Below are 23,900 nucleotides of genomic sequence, written 5' to 3'. Positions count from 1 at the left end.
GGACATTCAGGTGAATGTTGCCGCAGCTCCGGGATTCTTGATGGATAGGTAAAGTGAGCCTTCAGTGCCTCTCTTCGATCGGTTTGACGTTGGGAAGGACTGTGGACACCAGTTCTTCCTTTTTTAGATTGTCGTTCCTGGGTACTGTTCTTAAGATCCAGAGTCTTTATTTCAGACAGCAGCAGGCCTTGCACTTTAAGTTCGTCGCTGGCTAGGCGGCATATGTCTTGAATTGCAGAAGAATAAATGTGCAGGTATGCTTTGGCTTTGTTGTCTCTATGATAAGGCTCAACCCTTTTAAAGTCTTCCGAATTTAGTTTGCTTAGCGAGGGTGTAGCCGATGTAATTTTTAACACAGTTCTTCTATTCAAGATGATGTACTTATCTTTGCTGGAAATTTGCTCTATTTTGAAAAGGCGCGTAGAATTTCCCCTCATACAGACAGTAAGTTTATCTGTTACGTTTCTGGCTGTCCGCGCCCCTTGCCGCGGCGACCTGGCTGATTGATTTCTCGCACTGGGTCTGCTTTGGAAATCAGGCGAGTATCTTGGTGGCTCATCAGTATGTCGGATCCGTGCCGGTTTATTCAGCTCAGGGGCCTCCATCGGACATGAGAGAGGGTCTGCTCTGGAGTTCGAGTTACGGCCAGAGGGAGAAGTTGTCAAGGTCTCACGAGAGATTGGTCCTTTCTCGGGAGCGGATTGCACCTTGCCAGGCGACGTCGCCGATAGTAGGCCTGAATTCAGGAATTCTTCTGTCGATCTAGGGGACTGGGTAAGGTCCGTCACAGAGCCGGATCGCGTGAAATTTTGAGCCGCACTTCCGGGAACTCTGGAGGTGGAGGTCAAGCCCTCCCGTGGAGGGCTACGTTGGTTTGGTTTACAGGCTGGTGGCATTGATTGATCGTTCACAGCTAATTTCAAGACTTTCTTTCCGTTAATCGGATGTTGGATCAGGCCCGGACTGCTTGCCAAGGCCAGATTTAAAGTCGGTGTAGACAGATTAGACGTTGGGGGTAATTTTGCTTTATGCAAGAATACTGGAGCAATTTCATTTAGCTGCTTTACCTGAGTCGTCTGTGTTGATTTATGCACTGTCGGCGGTGGTAGAGAGACTTTTGTTGTCGAAGAGGCCACGGACATGTCCGGTGCTAGGGCTACCACCTCTTTTGTTAAGTGCGGGGTTTCGTACTTCAGGTCGATGGCTGTTATATAGCCTTCCAAGAAGGTTAGCTTCGACTGTATGCTCGCTAAAATGGCCGTGTTGTCTTTAGAGACGTCACTTAGCATTTCGTACAGCTTACAGAAGGGGGCCATGGAGATAGTGATTGCAGACATGATTGTTGTCAGATCTTTTCTGGTGTTGGGTGAGTCTTTCTGGGATGGTGAGGAGAAGTCCGATCTTCCACTCGCTGTCATGTCCCTTGCTCCTAGAGATGAAGGGTTCGCCAGAGAATGCCTACGCCTGTAGTTACAGTCTCCAGGGTCAAGCGTGCTGAAGGGCCTTGGAGTTGGGTCCCTTGTTTGGGCATTAGAATCATCCAGGTGTGATGGGTGAACCAAAGCGTCTTGGTGCCTCGCAGCAGGAAACGGAGTCGTTAAGTGGTTCTTTGCCCAGAGTTGGGGAGACATTTCTCTTTGTGGGCCCACTTTGGGCTGCAACAAGTCAAAGATGTCCGAAAGGGGCTGGTATGAGGCCCTTGTGTTACTTAATGGATCAATCGTTGTGGTAACCGCCGGCCTTAGAATCGGTGGCGACGGAGCCTTCGCCTGAGAGTGCTCTGGTAGAATTAAGGAAGAAACCTCCCGCCTTGGCGTGGCTAGCGACAATGCCTTTGGCTGGACGACTGCTGGGACTATTGGGGTCGTGGTGACCAGATGATCGAGTCCCAGGTCAGACCGGGGGGGGGGGATTCGATAGAAGTCCAAGGGACAGTGTGGCTGGGTCCGGGACTTGCCCGGCTGGTGTGACCTGGGGGTTGGCGAGAGCAGTAGTTTTCCTGGACTTAGAAGCCAGTGGCGTCTCATCCAGAGCTTCAAGGATTTCCGCATCGAAAGTTCAGAGTCGTTGGACAGTTTCCTTTTGCCTTGCGTCTGGAAGAAGTTCAGCAAAGCGGTAGACAGAAGTGGAATAGGTAGAGCAAGTTTTGTGTAGCTCTTCTTCTTTTGGCTTTGCTGTGGAGCAGCCTTTTTGGTCTGTCTGGAGACTTTTGAAGGAAGACCTGACAGGTTCTGCTGTTTTCCTGTGGTGGCGGCCATAGGTTTGGCTGTGGATAGTGTTACTAGGGACTTAGGTGCAGAATTGCCTTTTTTTAAAAAGATTGGTCTTTTTTTCTTTTGGTGGGAAGTCAGTTTACGGCTGCACGTGTCTTAGGTTACAGAGCAGGGGTCAGAGTCTGCCTCGCTGAGCTCCTCTAGAAGAGGATTCGAGGAAATTGATTGATTGTGCAAGACTGGGGGCGATATGTCAGACGCCCTTATTTCCCCGGTGTCTGAGGTGTTGCCGGGAGGGGCTGTAGCCACAACCGTCCCGGATGACGTGAGAACATCCAATGCAGATGGCTGGATGGTCTCATCCGGCGTAGCAGAGACCGCTGGATTCCATGGGAGCCCTGCACCAACGTGATCGAGGTTGCCCGGTAGACCCACCGTAACCGGGTGAATCAAGGCCGTGATGGTCTGGGCGGCCAGGATGTTGTGTGAGATGGAGATCTAGACCTGGGCGGGTGGGTTGGTGTCCGGGTGGAGTGGACGCAATGCGTCTTTTGGCTGCTGAGTCAGAGCGGAGCCAATTGTACCTTCTTGGAGGTTGGTTGACGGCCGAGCGTCCCGTAGCTCAAGGATGGCAGCCGGAGATGTGAGGAGTTGAGAAGCAAATGGGGCTCCAATTGCCGCTTGGCCCACCCTCAGACCCCCTGACAGGGGCCCTCCGGCCCCTGCACAGGACTGGTCACTCGCCGAGGCGGTGGGAGGGCGGGCAATAGCGGGTTCTGTTGCCAAAGACTGATGGTGGCCAGGAAGACATCCAAGTGCTCTGTCTTTGGGATCCTTTGGAGACGGAGAGGTCCGTGGGTCCCTGGGCAGAGCAAAAAGAGACACTGCAGACATAGTGCCTTGGACCAACGGGTGGGGTACTGGTGTTTGCCCATGCTTGTTGCCTCTATCGGGCAATAGAGATTCTTTGTAGTCCCCTGATTGTGAGTTGCCCAAGTTTGATCGAGGAGGCGGGTTACAGGACGCTGGGGCTCTCGCCGGGGACGGTAGCGGGGCGGAGCTAGCAGCGCTACAGGACACCAATGAAGTCGCAGTCAATAGGGTCTTTTTTGTGCGGCTCCTTAGGAGATGCTGATCCAGGTCTTCTTCCATCGCAGGTAAGACAGGGGAAGGGGAAGAGGAAGGGACGGGGGGGGAACAAAAAGGGGGGGGTGGGGAGGGAGGCAAAGAGAGGGCAAACGATGGGAAGGGAGAAAGGGGTGAGAGAAAAGAAAAGGGGAAAAGCTTGCCGGAGGCAGGAAGGGGACGACAGGAAGGGCGAAGGGAAGGGAAGGGAAGGGAAGGGAAGGGAAGGGAAGGGAAAAGCAAAGTCAGTAGCCGGGTAGGCTGTTTTCCGCCGACTTACAGATACGAGAATCCGGGAGGCTTGAGCCAGGGGGGGCAGAGGGAGGCGCAGAGTTATAACAGCTCTGCCTGCAGTTCACAAGTTCACAAGTTCACAGAAGGTGCCGATGGGCACAAAGAAGCACAAGGGATCCTACCTCTTGGTCCTCGGTGCACAAGATGCCCTTAAAGTCCTTGAAGTCCTTGATGGAGCCTTGGTGGAGCCGTCAGCCCCCAGCTCCCCGGGGCGGACTGGGGCAGATTGGAACTCAGCTCGGAACTCCGCGCGCGCTCCGCGCGGCCATGAGCTTTTTAAAGGCCAGTTGGGCTTGTTCTTTTCTTAAAGGTGTACACCGCGTACACAGTAGAAGTGGGTCACCGATTCAGAAATCACGTCCTCACACAGCAGAGCTCTGGGGCAGACTGGAACTCAGCTAGGAACTCCAAGAGCATTTAGAAACCCGGATAAATATACTATAAAGGTAAAGTTCCCAAAGTAATCCAAGAAATAAGGCAAAAGTTATCAAAAATGGAGCGCAAAGCTTGCAAGAAAAAACAGCTTTTTATTTGCAAATGCGGCTGAGAGAAGCGGACAGCTCTGTGGAACTAAACCGAAAAACATCTCGACACGCCCATTCTGTGCTACAAGGCGAAAAACTGCAAGATGAACATATTCTTTAAATGCAACATTCATTCTAAACCTAGCATTTCAATTGACTACTCGTCATCAAGCCCTTAAAGAACACTATACATTAAACATTATGATTCAAGGTTTCCCTTTACGTGACCATTGAAAATACCACCCCTCAAATATGACAATTTCATAGTCGGCAGAAAATACTGCGTTGCGATTGGTTGGCAATCTTCATGGTGCAATTGATAAAAAAGCTCTGCCCTTATTGGACAGTGACTCATGAGGCAGCTCAGGCTGCAGCATCCCACTGAGATGGACCAATCATATAGTGAGTGGAAATCAGTGAGGTCAAAACATTGTTGCATCCCATGGAACACCACAATCCCTTCCCCATAATTGGCCCTCTGGCCTTCCGCCCCTTAGACCTTCAACCCACGTCTCGAAGCATGTTGCCAACTCTGTATCTGATCTTCTAGTTATCTTTTCACAAATAAAAGCTGTATGAAAAAACGTGTGTGCGTCCCTGCCCTGGAAATTAATTCCTTCTATTTATTAGTTTCACCAAGGCACTTTTACCTCCAAATCAAATGCCCTGCTTTCAGTGAGGGCACTGTGCTCACATCCTAGTTCATCAATTTTGCAATTGCTATTGTGCAGGCTTTCTTGTGAGTCTCAATGTGTCCTTCACAACCATCATGTATTCATTCAGCTATCGTCTGGGAAGGTACCTGCTGTCTCGAGTCTCATTTCAGGCTCCTTAGAACTTTCTCCCTCGCAACAATTAGCTGAACACTGTTCTGCTTCTCTTGCCATCCTGACCTTGGCTGCTTGGAGCTTTCTCTCCAACAGCAGAAATAAACCTTACATTAAAGGATCATAGCTTGAAAATGTGGCCTAGCACACTAGAATGGGAAGATCTACAGCCTTTAACAATAGTGTAGTGTAACATGGCAGAACTCTTGCTCAATACATCATCTAACAACTACACTTAATAAAGCTCAACCTACAGTATCCAAATAAATCCAAACTACATAACCTTATCCAATACTAGAAGTGTAATAAAAAGAATATAAAAAATGCGTCACTGCACATGTTTTTCTATGCTGCACACAGCCTAAAAGCGCTCCAGAGTGTGGCAAAACTACATCTATTCCAACAACATCACACCACCGGAAACAAGTGACACCTATACCACTAATGCCACTACCAGGGGTCTGATAACTTTCTAAAAAAGTGTTCTCATCTTGCACACCCCTTTAGTATATTGGAATTGCATGTTTACAAAACGCTACTGAGCTGGTTGAATTTCTAGAAGTGGTTGCAATTGGAATAACCCTGAAAGAAATGAAGTGCCGAAGATTTTGAAAATAAATGGTCAAATTAATCTTTTATTCGATCTTGGCCTGGACCAAAATTCTGAAATCCCATAATGTCAAACAAGGGGAGCAGTGGTTGCAGGGGTGTCCCCTGCTCTCCTTGTTCAGCATTATGGGCTAGGAGGTTGCAGGGGGGCCCCCTGCTTCCATTGCACGGAAAGAGGGGGAACAGCGGCATGGTGAACCTATGCACTGATATTTCATGTGCTTGGATAAATCATGAGCCACAGTGTTTTCATTGGCAGCAGTCCGAGGCTGGCATCTGCACTCAATTTAAAAAATGCTTTGAAGTATTGAGAGCTCCGCTAGTATGCAACTGTATCCAAGTGCAGTAGGTAGATACAACAGCCCCTGCTTGGGAACCGCGCTTCCGAAGCTAGGGTGCTTTGCTGGGAATTAGTGAAGCCAGACATGCTAACAGTCTTTTTTTTATTTTCTCTTTCAGCCTTTCACTTCCTCATATGCCGTCATTGTGCGAATTCTCATGTGATTTCGCAATCCGGAAGCATTTAGAAGTCAACCGCATGCAACGTACCATTTCATTTCTAATGTAAATTCTGATCTTTACCTACTTGTTTTCGCTCACTTTTTGAAGAATGAGGCGGCATCGCCCATATAACAATGTAAATCAAAATGTATGTGACTTAATGTCTGTCCCCCTTCCCCATCTTGTATGTCCGTTGGCGAAGCAGAAATGTTTCTATTGCTTCGCGTTGTGGTCTTAAGCGGAACCTTAACCTCAACAATAAACAGGAGCGCTTATATAGAAGCAGACAACTCTTTATAGGCACAGTCGGCTGATTAAGTGTATATTTCATATCATTTTGGCATATTGTGCACACATTTGTTCATATAATATATTTGGCACGGAATTCAGACCATTCATTTTCAACAGAAGTGCGGTCTCCATCAAGGGCGGCTGTCACACTGTCAATTCTAAAGATATTGCGGGCAACGCTTATCCACTCAGCCTTGGTGGGGATGGTTGACCTTTTCCAGGTCATTGTGAGGCAGGCCCTTGCGGCCATCAGTAACCCCGAGACCATTTTAGCAGCCTTAAGAATTGTCTCTTTATCTTCAATTAGGCCGAATAGGGTCCGTAAAGGGTGTTTTTCCCTCTCCTCTTCATCTAATTCTTTGATCCAACTGAGAATTTCGTCCAGGTATGCTTGCACCGCACTGCATCCCCCCCACATATGCCAATAGTCTGCCTTTGCCCACAGCCCCTCCAACAATATGGACTAACATCCTGGTACATTTTGGCAAGTCTTAGCAGGTCATATTGACATCTGTATAATAATTTGAGTGCGTGTAGTTTGTATTAACAGGATATCGAGGATTTTGCTGTCTGCCTACATATTCGCAAGCACAATTCTTGTGAAAGGTGTCCTCCCAAATCCATTTCCCATCTCTTCTTTAGTGTGGTCGAGGGGGCTGTATGGATCTCTATTAGTGCTGTATACATTGCGCTTATTAGGCCTCTTGAGCCTGTGCAGGTGTCTAGAATTTTCTCAAAGGGGGTAAGGTCCCTTTGCAAATGATCTTTCCATACCTCTCGTGTCATAACGCCTTTCAATTTTAAGTATTGAAACACTGATAATGGGCCTATGGCGAGTGCTTCTTCGAGTTCTTGTATACTTATAAAGGTCTTATTTCTCCATAGTTGTCTGGCTCTTTCCAGCCCAGCTTCATACCAGGATTGGTAGCTCAGTGGTTCAGGTATGTCATCACGAATCCCTGGCACCCAGAGATGTCCCAACGGGGAAGGCCACGACGTGACCCCTTTCATATCTTTGCTTGGTTTCCATACGCCCATATGGTCCCGAGGATTGGGTGATTTTTTATGCTATTCCGTAGTTGGGGGCCAGGGACCCATAGCCATTCCCCTACAGTAAATGGGCGGAGGTGAAAGTTATCTAGGGCTATCCATTGTAGATCTGTCTGCTGTCTCAGATGTGGAATTAGAACTCATAGTTGGACTGCCTTATAGTACAGTTCCAGGTCCGGGTGGCCCACTCCTGCATTATCTTTCCTAAGGTGAAGAAGGGATCTAGGGACCCTGGGGTTTTTGTTCTGCCATACGAAAGTCATTAGTGATCTCCTGGTGGCAGTGAAGTATTCTTTGGGCATTTCGATGGGGAGCATCTGGAATAAATACAATATTTTAGGAAGGATTACCATTTTGATAGCGTTTAGGCGGTCTAACCAAGAAATCGTGAGTCTAGCCCATCTCTCCATGTCTTTCTGCAGTGTTAGTGACAGGGAGGGGAAGTTAGCCTGGTACAGGGTGTCAGGTTCCCGGTGACGTTAATGCCCAAGTATCTAAGTGTGGCGAGGCTGACCTTCATTCCCAGGGGGGTAAACCTATCCACTTCGCTGTCTCTATTTTTATCGATCGGGAACAGGATTAATTTCCCAGTATTAATTTTGAGGCCCGCTAGTTGTCCATATTCTTCAATTATATCTAGCGCTGCCGGGAATGAATCAAGGGGATCGGTAAGGTGTAGAAGTAGGTCATTGGCATAAAGGCCCAGTTTGTATTCTCTGTCCCCTACTTTAATACCTCTGATCCTATCATCAAGTCTCAATTTCTGTGCTAATGGTTCGAGGGACAAAACAAATAATATAGCGGATAGCGGGCAACCCTGCCTTGTTCCTCTTTCCAATGCGAACCATCTGGAGTAGCCACCATTCACGGTCACCGACGTCTGCGGGCCTGTGTATAGTGCCTTTATGGCGAGGTGGAGTCTTGGACCTAGCCCTATCTCCGCGAGGACCCTCTCAAGGAAGTCCCATGCAACCCTATCGAAGGCCTTTTCGGCATCTAGGGACAGGAGGGTTGGGTCACCTTGCATTCTCTGTGCTTCATGTATCAGGTGGAGTGTCTTTCTCATCGTGTTGGCCCCCTGTCTCCCCATTACAAAGCCAACTTGGTCTGGATGTATTAATCGTGGCAGGTGGGTTTCTAATCAGGCTGCAATGACTCTTGCATATATTTTGGCATCTATGTTGAGAAGCGATATGGGTCGATATGATCCACAGTGTTTCGGGTCCCTGCCCTCTTTCGGTATGACTGTAAGGAGGGCCTGTGCAAAGGACGGGGGCGCCCGGCCTGTCTCGAAGATATCGTTAAATAGGGTCGTTAGGAAGGGGGCGAGGAACGTGGAAAATGATTTGTAGAAGCCAGGGGTGAATCCATCGTCCCCTGGGGCCTTCCCTGTTTTTAAATGTTTTTCCCTGCTTGATGGCGTCCATTACCTCCTCTTCCCTGATCGGTGTTTCTAGGGATTCTGCTTTTATGTATGTCAGTGCCGGGACATTCTCTTCTTTGAGGTATTTATCAACGGCCCCTGGTGGGGGAGGCGGGTCACTGGTATACAGGTCTTCATAGAAGGCGGCAAATGCTTCCCGTATTCCCTCTGGGGAGGACTTTATTGCGTCTAAGAGTGTTCCGTCTGTGCTCTCTATCACGTCCACTCATCTCTGTGCCCTTTGTGTTCGGAGTCGGGCTGCCAGGAGGGCGTCTGCCTTGTCACCTTTTTCATAGTATTTTCGTTTCAAATATTGCAAGATCTGAGTTATTTTGCCCACTTCCATTATTTTTAATTCCTCCCCGAGTTCTCTGGCCTCGTTGATGTATTTCAAGCTCTCCTGTTGGGTTGATTGTGTTAGTTTTTCTGCCGTGTTCAACTTTTCTGTAATGTTTTTTTCTAATAGGGTGCGTTCCCTTTTTTCCGGGCTCCCTCCCTGATAAGGATGCCTCTCCATGTGGCTTTGGATGCTTCCCATACAGAAGTCTTTGCAACCTCCCCTATGTCATTAGAGACAAAAAATTGTCTGATCTTGTTTTCAAAGTCGTCCCTGAAGGCCGTGTCTGACCACAATGATTCATTGCATCTTCACTTTGTATTCCGGGGGGCAAATCCCTCCCACCGTATCTCCACCATGACCATGTCATGGTCTGACCATGCAATGGGATGTATGTTCGCAGTTTGGAGTGTTCGTAACAGGCCCTCGGAGAGGAATACATAATCAATTTGCGTGAGAGTCTAATGTGGGATCGAGCGGAAGGTGAAGCCGCTGTCTACCGGTGGAAGTGGCGCCAGCTATCGGTGAGGCCATAAAGGGTAAGGGTCGTTTTAATATCGGCATCCTCTTGGGACTGTGGCGGATTGAGTACATCTGCCTTCATTTGTCTATCTAGGGAACTGTTCATCCAGGTATTAAAGTCGCACCCAAGGACTGTGTGGCCTTGCGGCATGTTGAATACTTTTTCAGTAGTTTTATGAAGGAATCTTTTTTTGTCCCTGATTGGGAGCATAGACTGTGGCGAGAGTAATAATCGTGTCGTGAATATTTCCTATGACTAGTGCCGCCCTTCCTTCTGTGTCAACCCAGGTATTCAGAATCGACATACAGAGGTTTTTCCGGACCAGGATCCCCACACCTGCCTTTTCTGAGATGCCCGAACTCCAAAGGGAGTAACCTACACCGCCACCAGGGATCGCCCTTTCCTCTCCCTTCTGATAACGTGTTTCTTGGAGGAATAGGATGTCAATATTAGACCGTTTGAATTCTCTGGCTACCATGGATCATTTCGTGGGAAAGTTTAGGCCCTTTACATTGAGTGTGCAGATGCGCAGTTTGTTGTTGTTAAGTGTGGTCGACATTGTGAGTATTTGGTGTCTGTTTGGATGACAAGTGTGCCTGTTTTAGTGCCTCTGTTTACTTATAGGACCATATATTTGGTTCTTTGATAGTAGAATGCGCCATGATTGACCTGACGGTTGTCAGTGTGCGTTCCGCGCGCACAATGGATAGTACGAATAAAGGTTCATCTTCTTCCCCTTGCCCCACCTCCTACTCCCTTCCCCCCTTATCATTGAATTGACTCAGTGCCATAACCCCCCCCCCACCCTCCACCCCTTGTGGCGTCCCATCTGGCCGGGTTGACATCACCCAGTTGCTTTCAGACCACCAGTGTGGACCGCACAACGAGCGATCCTATCTATGTAACAAACAATTTAACTTTGAGCCCCCAGTTTTGACATTCCATGAGGGAGGTCATATACCTCCCATCGCCCAAATACACTATAACTCTAGAGTGAGTATCATGTTCGGGCGTGTTCTAAGTCCGCTACGTTTCCCCCCTTTCCCAGACGGTACCTGTATTCACTGAGATCTACTGCCATTCCTTAATGGTTGACTTTTAATTGTAGGTCACCTTCGCCTCGTTATGACCTTATCCCTCTCTCATCCTTTGGTGTCTCCCCCTGGGGAGAGTGATTGTGTTGATGGGGGAGTCAATGTTCCATATTCGGGGAGGCATTCATCCTCCTGAACTTTCTGGATCCTAGTATCTTCCTCCGCCGGGGGCCTCTATTACGCCATTCTCTATCCTCATTCCTCTGCTCACCGAGGGCTGCCCCCTCAGCTTGGGCGCCCAACAGGTCCGCTATGCAGTTGGAGATGTCTCTCTCGGAGATCAATTTCGTCTTTGTTCCCTCCCATTCAAATGTGAGTGAGAATGGGTAGCCCCAGCGGTATCCTGTGCCTTTATCCTTGAGAAATTTGGTGTTCGGTAGACACTTTCTTCTCAATGCCAGCGTGAGGGAGGATAAATCTTGGTAGATGGCGATGTTCGCTTCCCCCATTGTGATTTGCGTCATTAGCCTGGCTTTCTCCAGGGTTCGAGCTCTGACTGCATAATTGTGGAACCGAGCTAATACCGTTCTCGGGCCGCCTGGCTTGCCCCCAGCTCTGTGAATCCGATCGATTTTAGGTTCGTCCACCGTATCATCCTTAAAGAGTAGCTTCAGGATGTCATGTCGGGTTTTCTTTAGGTGTGACTCGGAATCCCCCTCCTTCTCTGGAATGCCAAATACACATATGCTGTTGTGGCGCTCTCTATTTTCCAGATCGTCGACCTTAAAGCGACTTTCTTCCTCCTTGTTTTCAATCTCTGCAAGACGCTGATATATTTGTATCTCCAACGTACTCGATGAGGATTGATTGCGTTCAACTTCCTAGAGCCTCTCCTCCATTTCGTCTAATCTATTTGTGATTTTGTCGATCTTATTCCCAATGTCAGCTCTCATGCCCCTCATTTCAGTGAGCAGGTCAGCGAAGTCTGCTTTGGTCCAGGCCGCCTCTGGTCCTTTCGATGCCATGTTTGTGCACTTTGGTGTTTGAGGCGTGTCTGGAGCAGAGGAAAACTTGTATCTTGCCAATTTTTGCTTAGCGTCCATATGTAAAGGAGCTGCTGGCGTAACAATAGGAGGGGGTTGAATTACGGGCCCGAGGTGTGCGGTCACAGTTTCATCTCTTGGTATGTCGGACGACTCCAAATTGATTCCAGGAAATTAAGGGAGAACGTCGAGGGATTCCTCTGCGTGTGCTTTGGGTTTGTATGTGTCCCTTATTGTTGTATGTTTGGTCCTGCTGCTGTAGTGGGAGTTCGTAGCTGTAATTAATTGGGTTGATGGAGGGCAAATTGCGTCTGAGGAGGGCACACGCCCCAAACACTGGGGGTCCAACCCTCGGACCCTCAATTGTTCAGTAGGTCCTTGAGGTATGTGTCGGACACTACCTTTGTGCAGAGACTGAGGCTTTATTATTCAGGAGCCAGAGGGATGTTTCTCTTCTTCGCGGATATGTATACTTCGCCGTAGGCTTACGGGCAGTGTTTGTCATCATTAGGTGTGACCTGTGTGACCGTTGGGCTTGGGGTTTCAATTTTGCTAGCCAGGTATGTTGGGTTTAGTGATCCAGCCGTTGGATGGGCTTACTCCTGCACTCAAGCCTTAGAGGGCAGACAGCATACATGCAATGGGCCAGAGGAAGACCAGGTCGTGGGCATGGCTTTGTAGCTGGAACGGGGTCCTCGCAGGTTTCCAGCGCTGAGCCAAAGCATGAACCAGTGTTTAATGTGTAGTTTCAGGGTGACACAATGGGGATGAATGACACTGCGCTGTGGATCTTCGTGAGCTCAGTGGGGGCTGCAGGTTTTCTTGGCAAGGTTGGGGAGGCTGAACTTTACCATGCGTAAGGCACGAGCACGGGTGTCACTCACCGCGGGTCGGCACAGCCCCGCTGGTGTATGGTTTGGTTGGCAGGGCCGGGGCTCGCTGCAGGGGCGGCCGTCGCTGTGGAAAGGCAGCAGGGGGAGAGGCGTCTCCCGCAGGGGCGGGGGCGCTGCAATGGGGATAGCCGTGCAAGACTCCAGAGAAGGAGGGGGGGCCGGGGCAGCCGGCACCACGAGTCAGCAGCCTCCCAGCGGGCTCTCCGACCCCCAACGGTACGAACGAAATGGTACCGTGAGTGCGTTTAGTCGTGGTGATCCTTTGCTGTAGCGGATGATCGCGGCTGGGTGCGTATGAATACGCTTCGTTCTTCCCTCCTGGTGCAGGCTCGTAATGTCCGTTATTTAGAACAGAAGTGGTTCAATGATCCATTTAGGAGCTTTACCAGGCTCGAATCGTGGGCATCCAGCCACGGGCTACGAAGATTTCGTTATGGCCGTGTTACAGTGGGGCTCTAGCGTGACGGCGCATTACTTCGCTGCATGCCTGTTGCGCAGGTTCCCCTCAAGGTTTCTAGTGGCGAGATCTCAGCGAAGCCAGCACCGATTTTTGGCAGGTTTTCTTCCAGGGCGTGTCATGCACCTTCCGACACCCAATTCAATTGTTTCCCAGCTTGGGGGGGGGGTCCTTTGGTGGGGGCTCAGTCCACTTTGTCGGACCTTAGTGCGGAGCTCACACGGAGAAGCTTTCCATCCGTGCGCCCCCTGGTGGCCAGTCTTCGCTCACTTCTTTAAGGGTTCTGTTTTCTTATGCAAGACCAACATTAAGCTGCCATTACAACATTTTTGTATTATGCGTATAAATTCAATTTTGAACGTTTTTATCAAACACTCCAGGACGGAACTGGATTGGACTTATTCTGTTTTCTTTTTATTATTTTCTAAGCAAAAAAATTGTAATCAATTAATTGAAAATAATAATTAAAAAAAATATATATGTTTTTTTCCGACAAAGTCTTTACACGTTTGATATTTTCACGTGTATTCGAAACAAAGGCCAGGAAACCCAGCAAAAGGGAAGGTGCCAGAAGATATATATTGAGGCCATCTTTAGTTATTAGTTCTAGTGGTAGGGTCAGGGAGAAGTAGACTTTGGACGGCAGACATTTGATTTGGACTTAAGACAACCGACGAGAACCCTTAGTTTGGTTAGGTAGGGATAATTTCCTTAGCGATAAGGCGAGTTAGGTATAAGGTTATCTATATATATTTGTGAAAGTGTGTTTGTATGTTCAGGGTTGGCTCCAGCCACATAGCAGTTGGTGGGCTCAAATCTTGGCCCCAGGTCGGCATACCAGTCTGGGGTCTACTGGCGATAGTGAAATTTTACCAACCCCACCCATTCGCCCTGCACATGGTGGGGGTCCAGCCCTGTGCTATCAGTATAGGCGATTTCGGGGAGATGGCCGATTTTGAGATTGTTGGCTCCAACTCCCCAACAGTTGGTGGGCTGAAATTTTGGCCTGAGGTCAGCATACCAGTCTGGGGTGTACTGGCAATGGTGAAATCGGACCAACCCCACCCATTCGCCCTGCACAGGGCGGGATCCGGCCCTGTGCTATCAGTATAGGAGATTTCAGACTTTTACAAAAATTAAAAGCTAGGACACAAGGGCGGCATACCAGTCTGGGGTGTACTGGCGATAGTGACATTTTACCAACTCTGCCCTACAAAGGGGTCGAGAGGGGTCCGGCCCTCTGCTATCAGTAGATGTGATTTCAGGAGATCGCTGAATTAACGATTTTTCAAAAATAGGAGGTTCTGACACAATAAAACATAAACAAGGCTATAGCAGAACGCCACGTGCATGTCAGCTACAGACGTGTGCAATGCAGGGTGGTACTGCTGGTTATTTCAATAAAAAAGCCCAGGAAATGTCCAAGGTGTGTCGGACTCCTTCTGGTTTGCCACAATTTGCAAATAGCAATTATTCCTCTTTCAGCAGCTATCTATTTGTTGACGGCCACACCCGTCATCTTCTTACAAGCAAACAATTTGTACATTTGAACCACTCTAGGAAACACTTGTTTTGTTGCCAAGAGGTACCTGCAACTTACTAAAAGCTTGGTCCCTGCAAGCACAATCCTAAAACCTTCATTTTCCATGCCTTCTTTGGCCATCACCAAACTGGTTACCACCTGCAGCCTTTGTCAAGATGTGCGTCCCGTGGACGCTGCGTACCTGTGTTTCCTGAAGGCTTGCGTGCCGGGGTCGCCAGGACGTTGATCGTAGAACGAAGGATGACAAGGTAACGCCAAGAACCGGCCCAGATCCCGTCCTGATTTGCAGGATTGAAAAAGGGTCCGTTTCCTGACGCCACGGATGGACACCTCCCTGGATTTACGTGGCGCCGGAACAGTGCGAGCACTGAACAGGGAAGGTCAGTAGATGTTAACAGCAAACTTGAGTGCGTTGTTTATTCTGCAGAGACTCTCTCGAAGATGGTGGAAGAAGACTGCCAAGATCGTGGAGTGGCAGCAACTGCAGGAAGCAGAAAAGGCAGAGTAAGGCACCGATGAGGCACTGGTACCCAAGCACAAGGCAGAGAAGAAATCAGGCTAGGGAAGGTGGGCACGTTGGAGGGAAAAAGAGGCAGGTAGGGACCAGGAACACAGACCAGGAGCAGACCAACCCAACCCAGGGAAGCCAGACCACCAACCAGGGAACCAGACCAACAGGACAGGAAGGCAGGGGAACCAGGAAGGAAACAAGAAGGTAAACGGAGTAACCAAGTAAAACAAGGTAATCCAGTAGCGAGCGGGAGGTCAGGACCAAACCGCGTTGAGACGCGGCGAGTACAAGACCAGGAAGTTCTTTTATAGTGACTCGGCGTGGAAGCGAGGCTTGACCCGCAATCCGAGTCGGCGCATGCGCGGAACCAAGATATTCCTAGAAACGAGGCTTGAACCACAAGCCCGTTCCCAGCCGTTTCCGTGTAAGAGCGCATGCACACCAAATGAGCGAAGACGATACCGAGGGTATAACCGCCAGGCATCTCCCCGCCCACAAGGATACGGACGTTTCCGTTCCCGGGTGAGTGTCCTAACAGCCTTCAGGATGACCTCAACGGAATTCAGTTGTTGAGATGGTACAACAGGTACTATTAGAAATTAGAGATGCGCTGGAGGCTCTCTCATTGGGGGTGCTTCCCCCCACGCTACGAGAGGCAGTGATCACCATCCTACTCAAACCCGGCAAACCTCCTGAGCAATGTGGCTCCTACAGGCCCCTCTCTCTCATTAACTCTGACATTAACATTTTTGCAAAGGTGTTGGCCCTTCGCCTAGCCCCCTACATGACACACATAATACATCCAGATCAATCTGGATATGTTCCTGGCTGCTCCACGGCACTAATACTAAGGCGCCCATTTAATATCCTGCCACAAATAGATCCTTGGGCGCAGGCTGTAGCTGCGGGCCTTGATATACAAAAGGCCTTTGACTCCGTGTCTTGGCAGTTCATGTGGGCGGTACTAGAAAAAAACAATTTCGGGCCGCAATTTATTTCATGGAATAAACTACTGTATGCGCACCACGTAGCCAGGGTAAATGTTAATGGCACCTTATCACCTCTGATTTAAATATGTGACAGATGTAGGCAGGGTTGCCCGCTATCACAGTTGTTGTTTGCCTGGGTAAGTCTCTCGTAACCAGGACTAATGTCTCACCCTAAGTTACTAGGGGAATCCAGACGTGGACCCCTTGCTCACTATTCTTAGAGAGGCACAGCTCCTCCCTACTGATGAGGTCCAACCAGACCGAAACACGTGTCTGGGGATGCTGTTGGTACTCTTGTTCAGAGGAGAATTGCCTAGCATTTCGGTGCTGGACTGCCCCAGGGCAGGACAAAGACTGATATGTTTGGGATATTTCTTCTCTGTGAAAGATAGTGAGCTAAAGACTCTGGGTAAGTCCCTCGTAACCAGGACTAATGTCTGGCAGAGGGATTCCCAGGACCCCACTTGTTAAGAAACGCATGGTGGCAATAGTAAGACAGACATAAGTGACCACAGTTCACGGGTGTTTATTGAATTTTCGCAAGGGTGTGATAAATGCCTATCTAAACCCAAATCTACAGATGTAGCAAGCTACGACCATCAAGTAATAAACATCCAGTCCTAGTGGAGTCTTGTCTACATAAAAGGGCCAATACAAAAAAAAACAATTGCCAAGCCGTACCACTAATTTACAAATAATGCAGGGTAATATTCATGAAAAAGAAAGACGTTTTCACAAAATGATACGTTGGGATGCTCGGGCCGTTGACCTCCCTTCCCCACGTTTTCAGCACGGTGCAAGGCGGGACACTCGAGCAAAGCACACACTCTGGCTTCTGCGGCACAAGGCCACAGTTCAGAACCTTCTATGTCCAAGCCTCTTTACTTCTTGCAAGTCTCTTGACTAAGAGGGTCTGCTGTACAAAAACAATACGTAAATGTTCTTTTCCTTCCACCTGTATTCAAGTTAGGTATTCACCCTGGATCCCCCCCCTCTTCCGGGCTCAGATCCCTGTACAAAAACAATACTGTTGAAGAATTCTTTCTCGGGTGACTCACAGTTCACCCCAGATCCCCCTCAGCCGGGCTCAGATCCCTTTCTTTCGCTCAACTAGCCTTCCCGGCTCGGAACAATTGTGAGGCACCTTATATTTTCAAAGGCTTTCAAATGTGCACGTGGTTTAGCTTGACCTGTTGCATGACCACTTCATTCTCAATATTCCTTTTTCTCACACTCCGCATCAGTTGGATACCTAATCTCTACTTGGCCTCCCAAAGTTCAATTATGAAAGTTCAACTGATCCTTTTGGTTTCCAATTATATTTGCGTCGCTTCTCGCAAACGCCTCACACACTATTCTCTTTATACAGAGTTGCTGCTTGCATCCTTGGTTCAAACACAAGCTGTTTTGGTATCAGTCTCTCCAACTCACCGGCTGTGCCGTCTTTTCTGATGCCGCTTTGATGTAGGAGCCAAGGACCGTACAATTGTGGCAATCGCTCCTCCCCGCCTGGGCTATCGACGTGGGAGAGCGGTGGGTACCTCCGACACACTGGCCCTCATTACGACCCTGGCGGAGGTCCATGGTGCAATTTGCACCATGGACCATGGCGCAGAGCTGCCAATACCGCCATGGGGGTTGGCGGACTTACCGCCCCATTCCGAGGTTGGCGGGGCGGTAAGTCCCCAATCCCCATTTACCCTTCCCCATTCCCATTTTTGCCCCATAGGGTATAATGGGAGTGGGGAAGGCCTTAATTACGCCACCGTAAATTACGGTGGCATAATTAACAACAAGTCCCGTAGCGCCATGGATTTTTCCGCCTGCAAAAAGCAGGCGTAAAAATCTCCATGGCGCTACGGAATGTCGTAGTCTGGCGGAGAGGTACGCCATGCATTACGCTGGCGTAAACCCCTCTCCGCCAGGGTCCTAATGAGGGCCACTGTGCAGGTTTGATCAGCCTTAGTTCCTGGTCTTCGGTTTCTTACTTTCCAAGGCTCACAAAAGTATCGGTCTTTAGAGGTCAAAGGTACTTCCCTCCTTGCGACTCTCTCTGGTTTCGCCATCTTTCTCCTTGTATTACACTGCTGTCTTGGAACTGCTGTTTCCTTGTGTGTTTTGCCTCGCTCAGAATGTGATTTCGTGCTCCGCCTTTTATCCGTGTGGGGAATTGTGATGGAAGTCAGGTGTGTGTAATGATCCAAATTGCCTGACCGGGGTGTTGGGACACGTCAGGTATATGGCTCTGGTGTTTGTCCGTTGTCGGTCACGGTGGGCTGTCCGTGAGAAAGTGTTTGTATCGGGAAGGGTGGTGGGGGGGTGAGTTCCTAGGTATCCTACCTGGTAGGATGAGAAAAAGTGTTACAGGGAAGGGATACCGCGTCTCACCCTCCGGTGTCCCACTTCCACTCCCCGAAGACCCCTCATCCAGGTGAACCTCCCACACTGGTCTACCCCCAGGAACTGGATTCAAAAGCAATGGCTGTGTCCTGGCCACCTGGATGACAGATCCCTGCGGACTAGCGGGTGAGACACCTTCAGGTTTCTCACAGTACCTACCTGAGAGTCCGCAGCCACAATTAAACTCACGGTACCATTCACTGATGGGGCCCAACTAGGCTGAAACTCGTATCTGGGATTGCTGTTGATACTCTTGTTCAAAGGAGGATTGCCTAGTATTTTGGTGCTGGACTGCTCAAGTGGGCGGCACAAAAACTGATAAACAAATGGATATTGCCCCTTTTTGAAAGGTACAGTGAGCTAAAATGTGGCTGCGGACTATCGGGGGGGGGGGCGGTTGGTGCACCTTCCCATAGAACAGGCCATTAAGCCATGTTTGTTCTCGCACAGGGGAGCCTGTACCTTTTTTTCTATGTTAAAGGAATTTGGAGTTGGTCACCCTAAGTTACCCAGGGTTATCCAGACGTGGACCCCTTGCTTACTGTGCTCAGAGAGGAACAGCTCCACCTCACTGATAAGGCCTGACTAGGCTGAAACACGTGTCTGGGATTGCTGTTGGTAGTCTTGTTCAAAGGAGGATTGCCTAGCATTTCGGTGCTGCACAGCTTAATTGGGCGGGACAAAGACTGATATGCAAATCGTTTTCCTCCTTTGTGAAAGGCACAGTGAGCTCAAATGTGGCTGCAGACTCTCGAGTGGGCACCTTCCCATATAGCAGGTCATTAAGCCGTTTTCGCTCTTGCACAGGGGCGCCCGTACCTCTTTTTCTATTCTGGGAAACAGAGTGCAATTCCAGAAACTAACCACATCAGTAAACTGAGGGTACTATTATATTATTGGGGAGACAGTACAAAACAAGAGAGCCTTACTAAGATTGGAATGAGAACCAAGAGCACAGTGGCATTATGGAAGGTGAATAATAATCCCAGAGCCTGATAAAGGCAGAAAACTTGAAGAAAATACCAGAAACTGAGTGGAGTGATGGGAAGTGTCCCACTGACTGACACTGGACTGTGCCATAGGTGATTAAAAAGGTATTAACGCAGAAGTACTCTCTGCACGCTCATATATTATTTGCCATCTATAATGCAACATCACTCACATATTAAAGGGCGGCTCTTTACTTCTTCACAAACTTGTTCGGTAATATGATTCAAACTGCTAAATTATATAAACAAATTAAAAATCCAGTAAATAGATTTCCAGCTTCCCTTATATAACATACAGCTAGCACTGGGAAAGGAAGCAAATGGAAATGGTTTAGATGCACACTATGGGCTTAGTTTCTCATTTTGTCAGATTTTGAGGGCTGACATTCGGCTCTGAGAGCCTCCCTGTCACACATTTAAGACTAGATGAAAGAGTAGTAACTATTAAATAGAGGGAATGGGAACTACTAAAGAGAGAGAGAAAAGAGGAAGAACTACTATACAAAATGGCACAAGAAAGGGAAATAGGGCTGGGCAGGGAGGCAGAGAAAGAGAAATAAACAGAACTGCATGGAGTGTATTAAATGCAGATAGACACAAGGAAAGATGCCTATAATAACTATTGAGGAAATCAGAAGAAATGGAGCTGGATGTACAGTAAAATGGAAATTAGACAGCGCTAGAACTGCTGGGTTAACAGAGTAAACAAGTAATTCTACGGAGGAAGGGAAGGAGCTAAAGGGCAAGACACACAAAAAAGTGCCACGAGGCCAAGAAATTAAAAAGTGAGTGCATGGATGGCTCAGGCGACAGTAAAATGATGAAATAATGCCAAAAAGAAGAAAAGGGGATAAGAGCAGTTAGCAGACACCAAGAAGTGACAAGAAGTAGTTTTGCGCCCTCATAATGGTGGAAAGCAGTTCTTGTAATCCTAGCACTGCTCAGACTCAACCCCCACCTCATCAGAAAAACTTACCTTGAACGATCAACTTACTTGTTTGTCCTTGATGGTTGCGGTCAGCCATTGTGATTCTCGTCCAGAGTACCTCCTGTGTAGAAAGAGTTCTTCTGGACAACTTCAGGTGCCACCTGTTCCTAAGAGGCCTAGAGAAAAGTGGGTGGTCAGTGAAGAAATCACTGGAGGCAGCCATACTGAAGCATAGGAGGACAAACTGCCTTTCAAACATGGTGCATATGTGTCAAAGACAAAGATCACATGTGGAGCATGGGGCGTTGGCGGGGAAGGTATATGGTATGTAGCTATTTAAACACTGGGCTACCATTCTTGATCACCTGAAGTCTACCAAACCACTGCCCTGATGCCACCCGGGCTAGGCGCGCTTTATAAATCCATAAATAAATAAATAGAGGTCCATGCGTTTTGGAAGAAATAAAGGTGGGCTGTGTAAGGGGTCAAGAGTAAGACTCGTACACAGTGGCATGTTTTTTGGTTATAAACTTTTATTGTCAAAATAATAAAAGGGGTTCGTGAAATCCCATCTATCCCTAACTATATGAGGGGTTTCACTGCCTCAACAAAACTAAGGCACGTCTGTGTCAGGGTGTTAAACAAAGCATCTTCAGTCCTGAATCGGGAATCCTAAACTGACCCTTACACTCTAAACTAAATACAAGGTGTAAATGGGGATTTCTCTGAGCTATAGATTTATAGCTTGCACTTCTAAGGTACAGAAAAGAAATAAAGTTCCATTAGGAAAGGGGGGGCTTCCCTTTCCCTTGATTTCGTCCAGTGGTTTTGATAATATTTTATCAGAGTTCCAAGTTGATCAAGGGGCAAACTTCTTTCTTTGAGCCTCCTCAGAATTCTCTTGAATCAAAACTTAGTTTTCTTGAATAGTTAAAGGGGTATGAGTCTTCCCTTTGCTGTTAACACTTTTTCAATCCTCTTTCCTTTTCCTGGTATACTCTTCTGTCAGGGTATCAATTCTTGTTCCTGAAAAGGGGGAAAGAACCTTACCTTTTTATCATTTATCTTCCTAGCCCTGGTTTACTAGTCTGCCTGGATATCGTCACTTTCTTAATTGGGTGCGAGTCCCACTCTCATTGTTTGCCTGGTTCACTAACCTGCCAGGTCTTCTCTGCTCTCTGTTCAGTATCTCTTTTATCCAGCTCACAACACTTTACCAATATTGGGTCAGCAAACCTTTCTCATGAACTCCACTGCCTTTATTTAGGCTCTTGTTCTCAACAATGTTCATGTCTGCAATAGTTCCACTGCCTTTGCTTAGGCTCTTTCTCTCAATAATGTTTGTAATAAATGCACTGTCTTTAATTAGGCCCTTTTTTTTAATTTCAATCTGTTGTTTTATTAGTTCGATCAACAAACTTTCACAACTTTCATAAAAATTAAGTTTTTCTTGTTATTATACAGTAGGAAGACATTTTTTTGTGTTTCACTTCTGCAATTCAACATATCTTATAAGAATATATTTTCTTATTAATAGACAAAAAAAATACATTTTTATGTATCACCTCTAAAATATCGATGTGACAATTTGTTTCCTTTCATGTACTATTCCATTTACGTGATAGGCAAGAGTTATATACATTTAAGTCAGGACAATAAGTCAACGTGATGCATTTCTTATCCATCATAATAACGAAATTTCAACAACTTCTCATTTACCTATTTTTACAAGGGTTCAAGCGGTAGACAACCCAAAATGGTGGAACTTCATTGTCACACGTGCAAGTAAATTCGAAATTGCCATATTAATTTCAACCAATAACAAAGGAATCCAATTTCTAGGAGGGCTTATGAATGGAGCAAACCGATTTACCAAGGATTAAGATACCATATTCTAGCAGTAGCTCAATGTGCTTTATAGAAATGGCAGAGTACCAGTATTTTCTTATTAATCTCAGCAGCTAGGCTGCTCGTCTTTCTTGTGAAACATCTTCTCAAGTTCATTGTTTATAGTTACTAGCAGTCTACACAGTTCTAATATAAGGCTCGTGCGGGTCCCCCACATGCAAGATAGCCAAAGCCATTCCCTAGTTGCCTCAGTTAATATACAGTCAGTTGCAATTGTTAATGCACGTGTTGCCTCAAAATATGAACAAAATATAACCAGATGTTTCAAGGTTTCTTGAATCGAACCATCCCTGCAGAACCTACATCCTAACTGCGCTTCTACTTTCCAGTGCAGTTTCCAACCACTGATTCTTTCTAGCGTAAGAGATTGGTTCATTTTAAATCGCAAATAGGTTTCCCTAGCCTTATTACAGGGAAACTGGATTACATAAGGTTTGTGGGGCCATCTTGAAGAGCAAAAACAAACTACTTCCTTGTAGCCTTCAAGACCTGCCATTCCCGTTAACGTTTTACACCAGTCATTTTCTATAATACAATGTTTTACATGGTTAGGTCTAAATTCGAGGTCAGCTGGTACAAGTGCAATTTCGTCCAATAAATTAATCATTTGTGTATAGTAGATCGTGATGGAAGATCGTTCAGATGCGACCATGAGTTGGCCCAAATCTTCATAAAGACAATTTGCAGGTGGATATAACATTCTGGCAAAATTAGCCAGTAAACGCCAGTTACGGCGTGCAGATAAGGCAGTAATACCAAGTTCCTGCCTTATTACAATATTTGGTGTGGATTTAGCCAACCTCAAAACCCCCTTCCACATGCCCCCTTGTAGTTGGTCAAGGTAGGTGTTAATGTTTGCCAGGCACATATCTAAAGCAAAAAGGATAACAGACTCTACTTTTAGGATGTAAAATTGCATAAGTGGCAGCAATGAAAATTTACAAAACTTCAGATATACCATCCGCATTTGCGTGGCGAGGGGAGCAGCTTTTTTTTGTAATATCTCCCTCCACATTGCCAATGATTGGGAATCAGTTATGTTATAACCAAGATAGCGAATTTGAGGAACTATGGTTAGGGGAAAATTCTCAATTCTCCAATTGCGAGTGAAGTTCTTTCTCTTGCGATTCCTAAATACTACTATATTGGATTTTTCCACATTACATTTCAGATTATGAGTTAGACAGTAAGATGCGAATAAATCCAATTCGGTCTGCATGCCTTTGGGCGTACGATCAAATATTACAATATCATCCGCAAAGGCTAGCCATTGTATTTTGAGATATCCAAGCCTTGCTGGATAGGAGATCTGAGTATTCCAAATGTCATTGATGCCACATAAATAAAGATTGAAAAGGGTGGCTGCTAAATTACATCTTTGCTTCACACCAAGGGCGATCTTTATTGGATGTGTTGTAGCACCTTGGTTATTTACCCTTACCAAATAAGTGGTATTTGTGTGGAGCTTGGATATTAATTGTATGATGT

General features: G+C 47.3%; 1 protein-coding gene across 2 annotated transcripts in view; it reads right to left on the bottom strand.

Moving 5' to 3' along the window:
* CCDC106 (coiled-coil domain containing 106) overlaps positions 1 to 23,900 on the bottom strand; it is a 607,047-nt gene that overhangs the window by 203,722 nt on the left and 379,425 nt on the right. Inside the window, exon 3 of one of the 2 annotated variants that reach the window (XM_069606791.1) lies at positions 20,571 to 20,680. The exons of the other annotated variant lie outside the window; for it this stretch is intronic. Within the exon in view, the coding sequence (XP_069462892.1) occupies positions 20,571 to 20,601 (31 nt within the window). The 5' untranslated portion in view covers positions 20,602 to 20,680. The remainder of the gene's footprint in view (positions 1 to 20,570; positions 20,681 to 23,900) is intronic. 2 annotated transcript variants of the gene reach the window in all.

Source organism: Ambystoma mexicanum, chromosome 1p, assembly GCF_040938575.1.
Source record: "Ambystoma mexicanum isolate Mex_15411 chromosome 1p, UKY_AmexF1_1, whole genome shotgun sequence".
NCBI classification, from domain to species: Eukaryota; Metazoa; Chordata; class Amphibia; order Caudata; family Ambystomatidae; genus Ambystoma; species Ambystoma mexicanum.
This window is presented reverse-complemented; position numbering and strand designations above follow the sequence as displayed.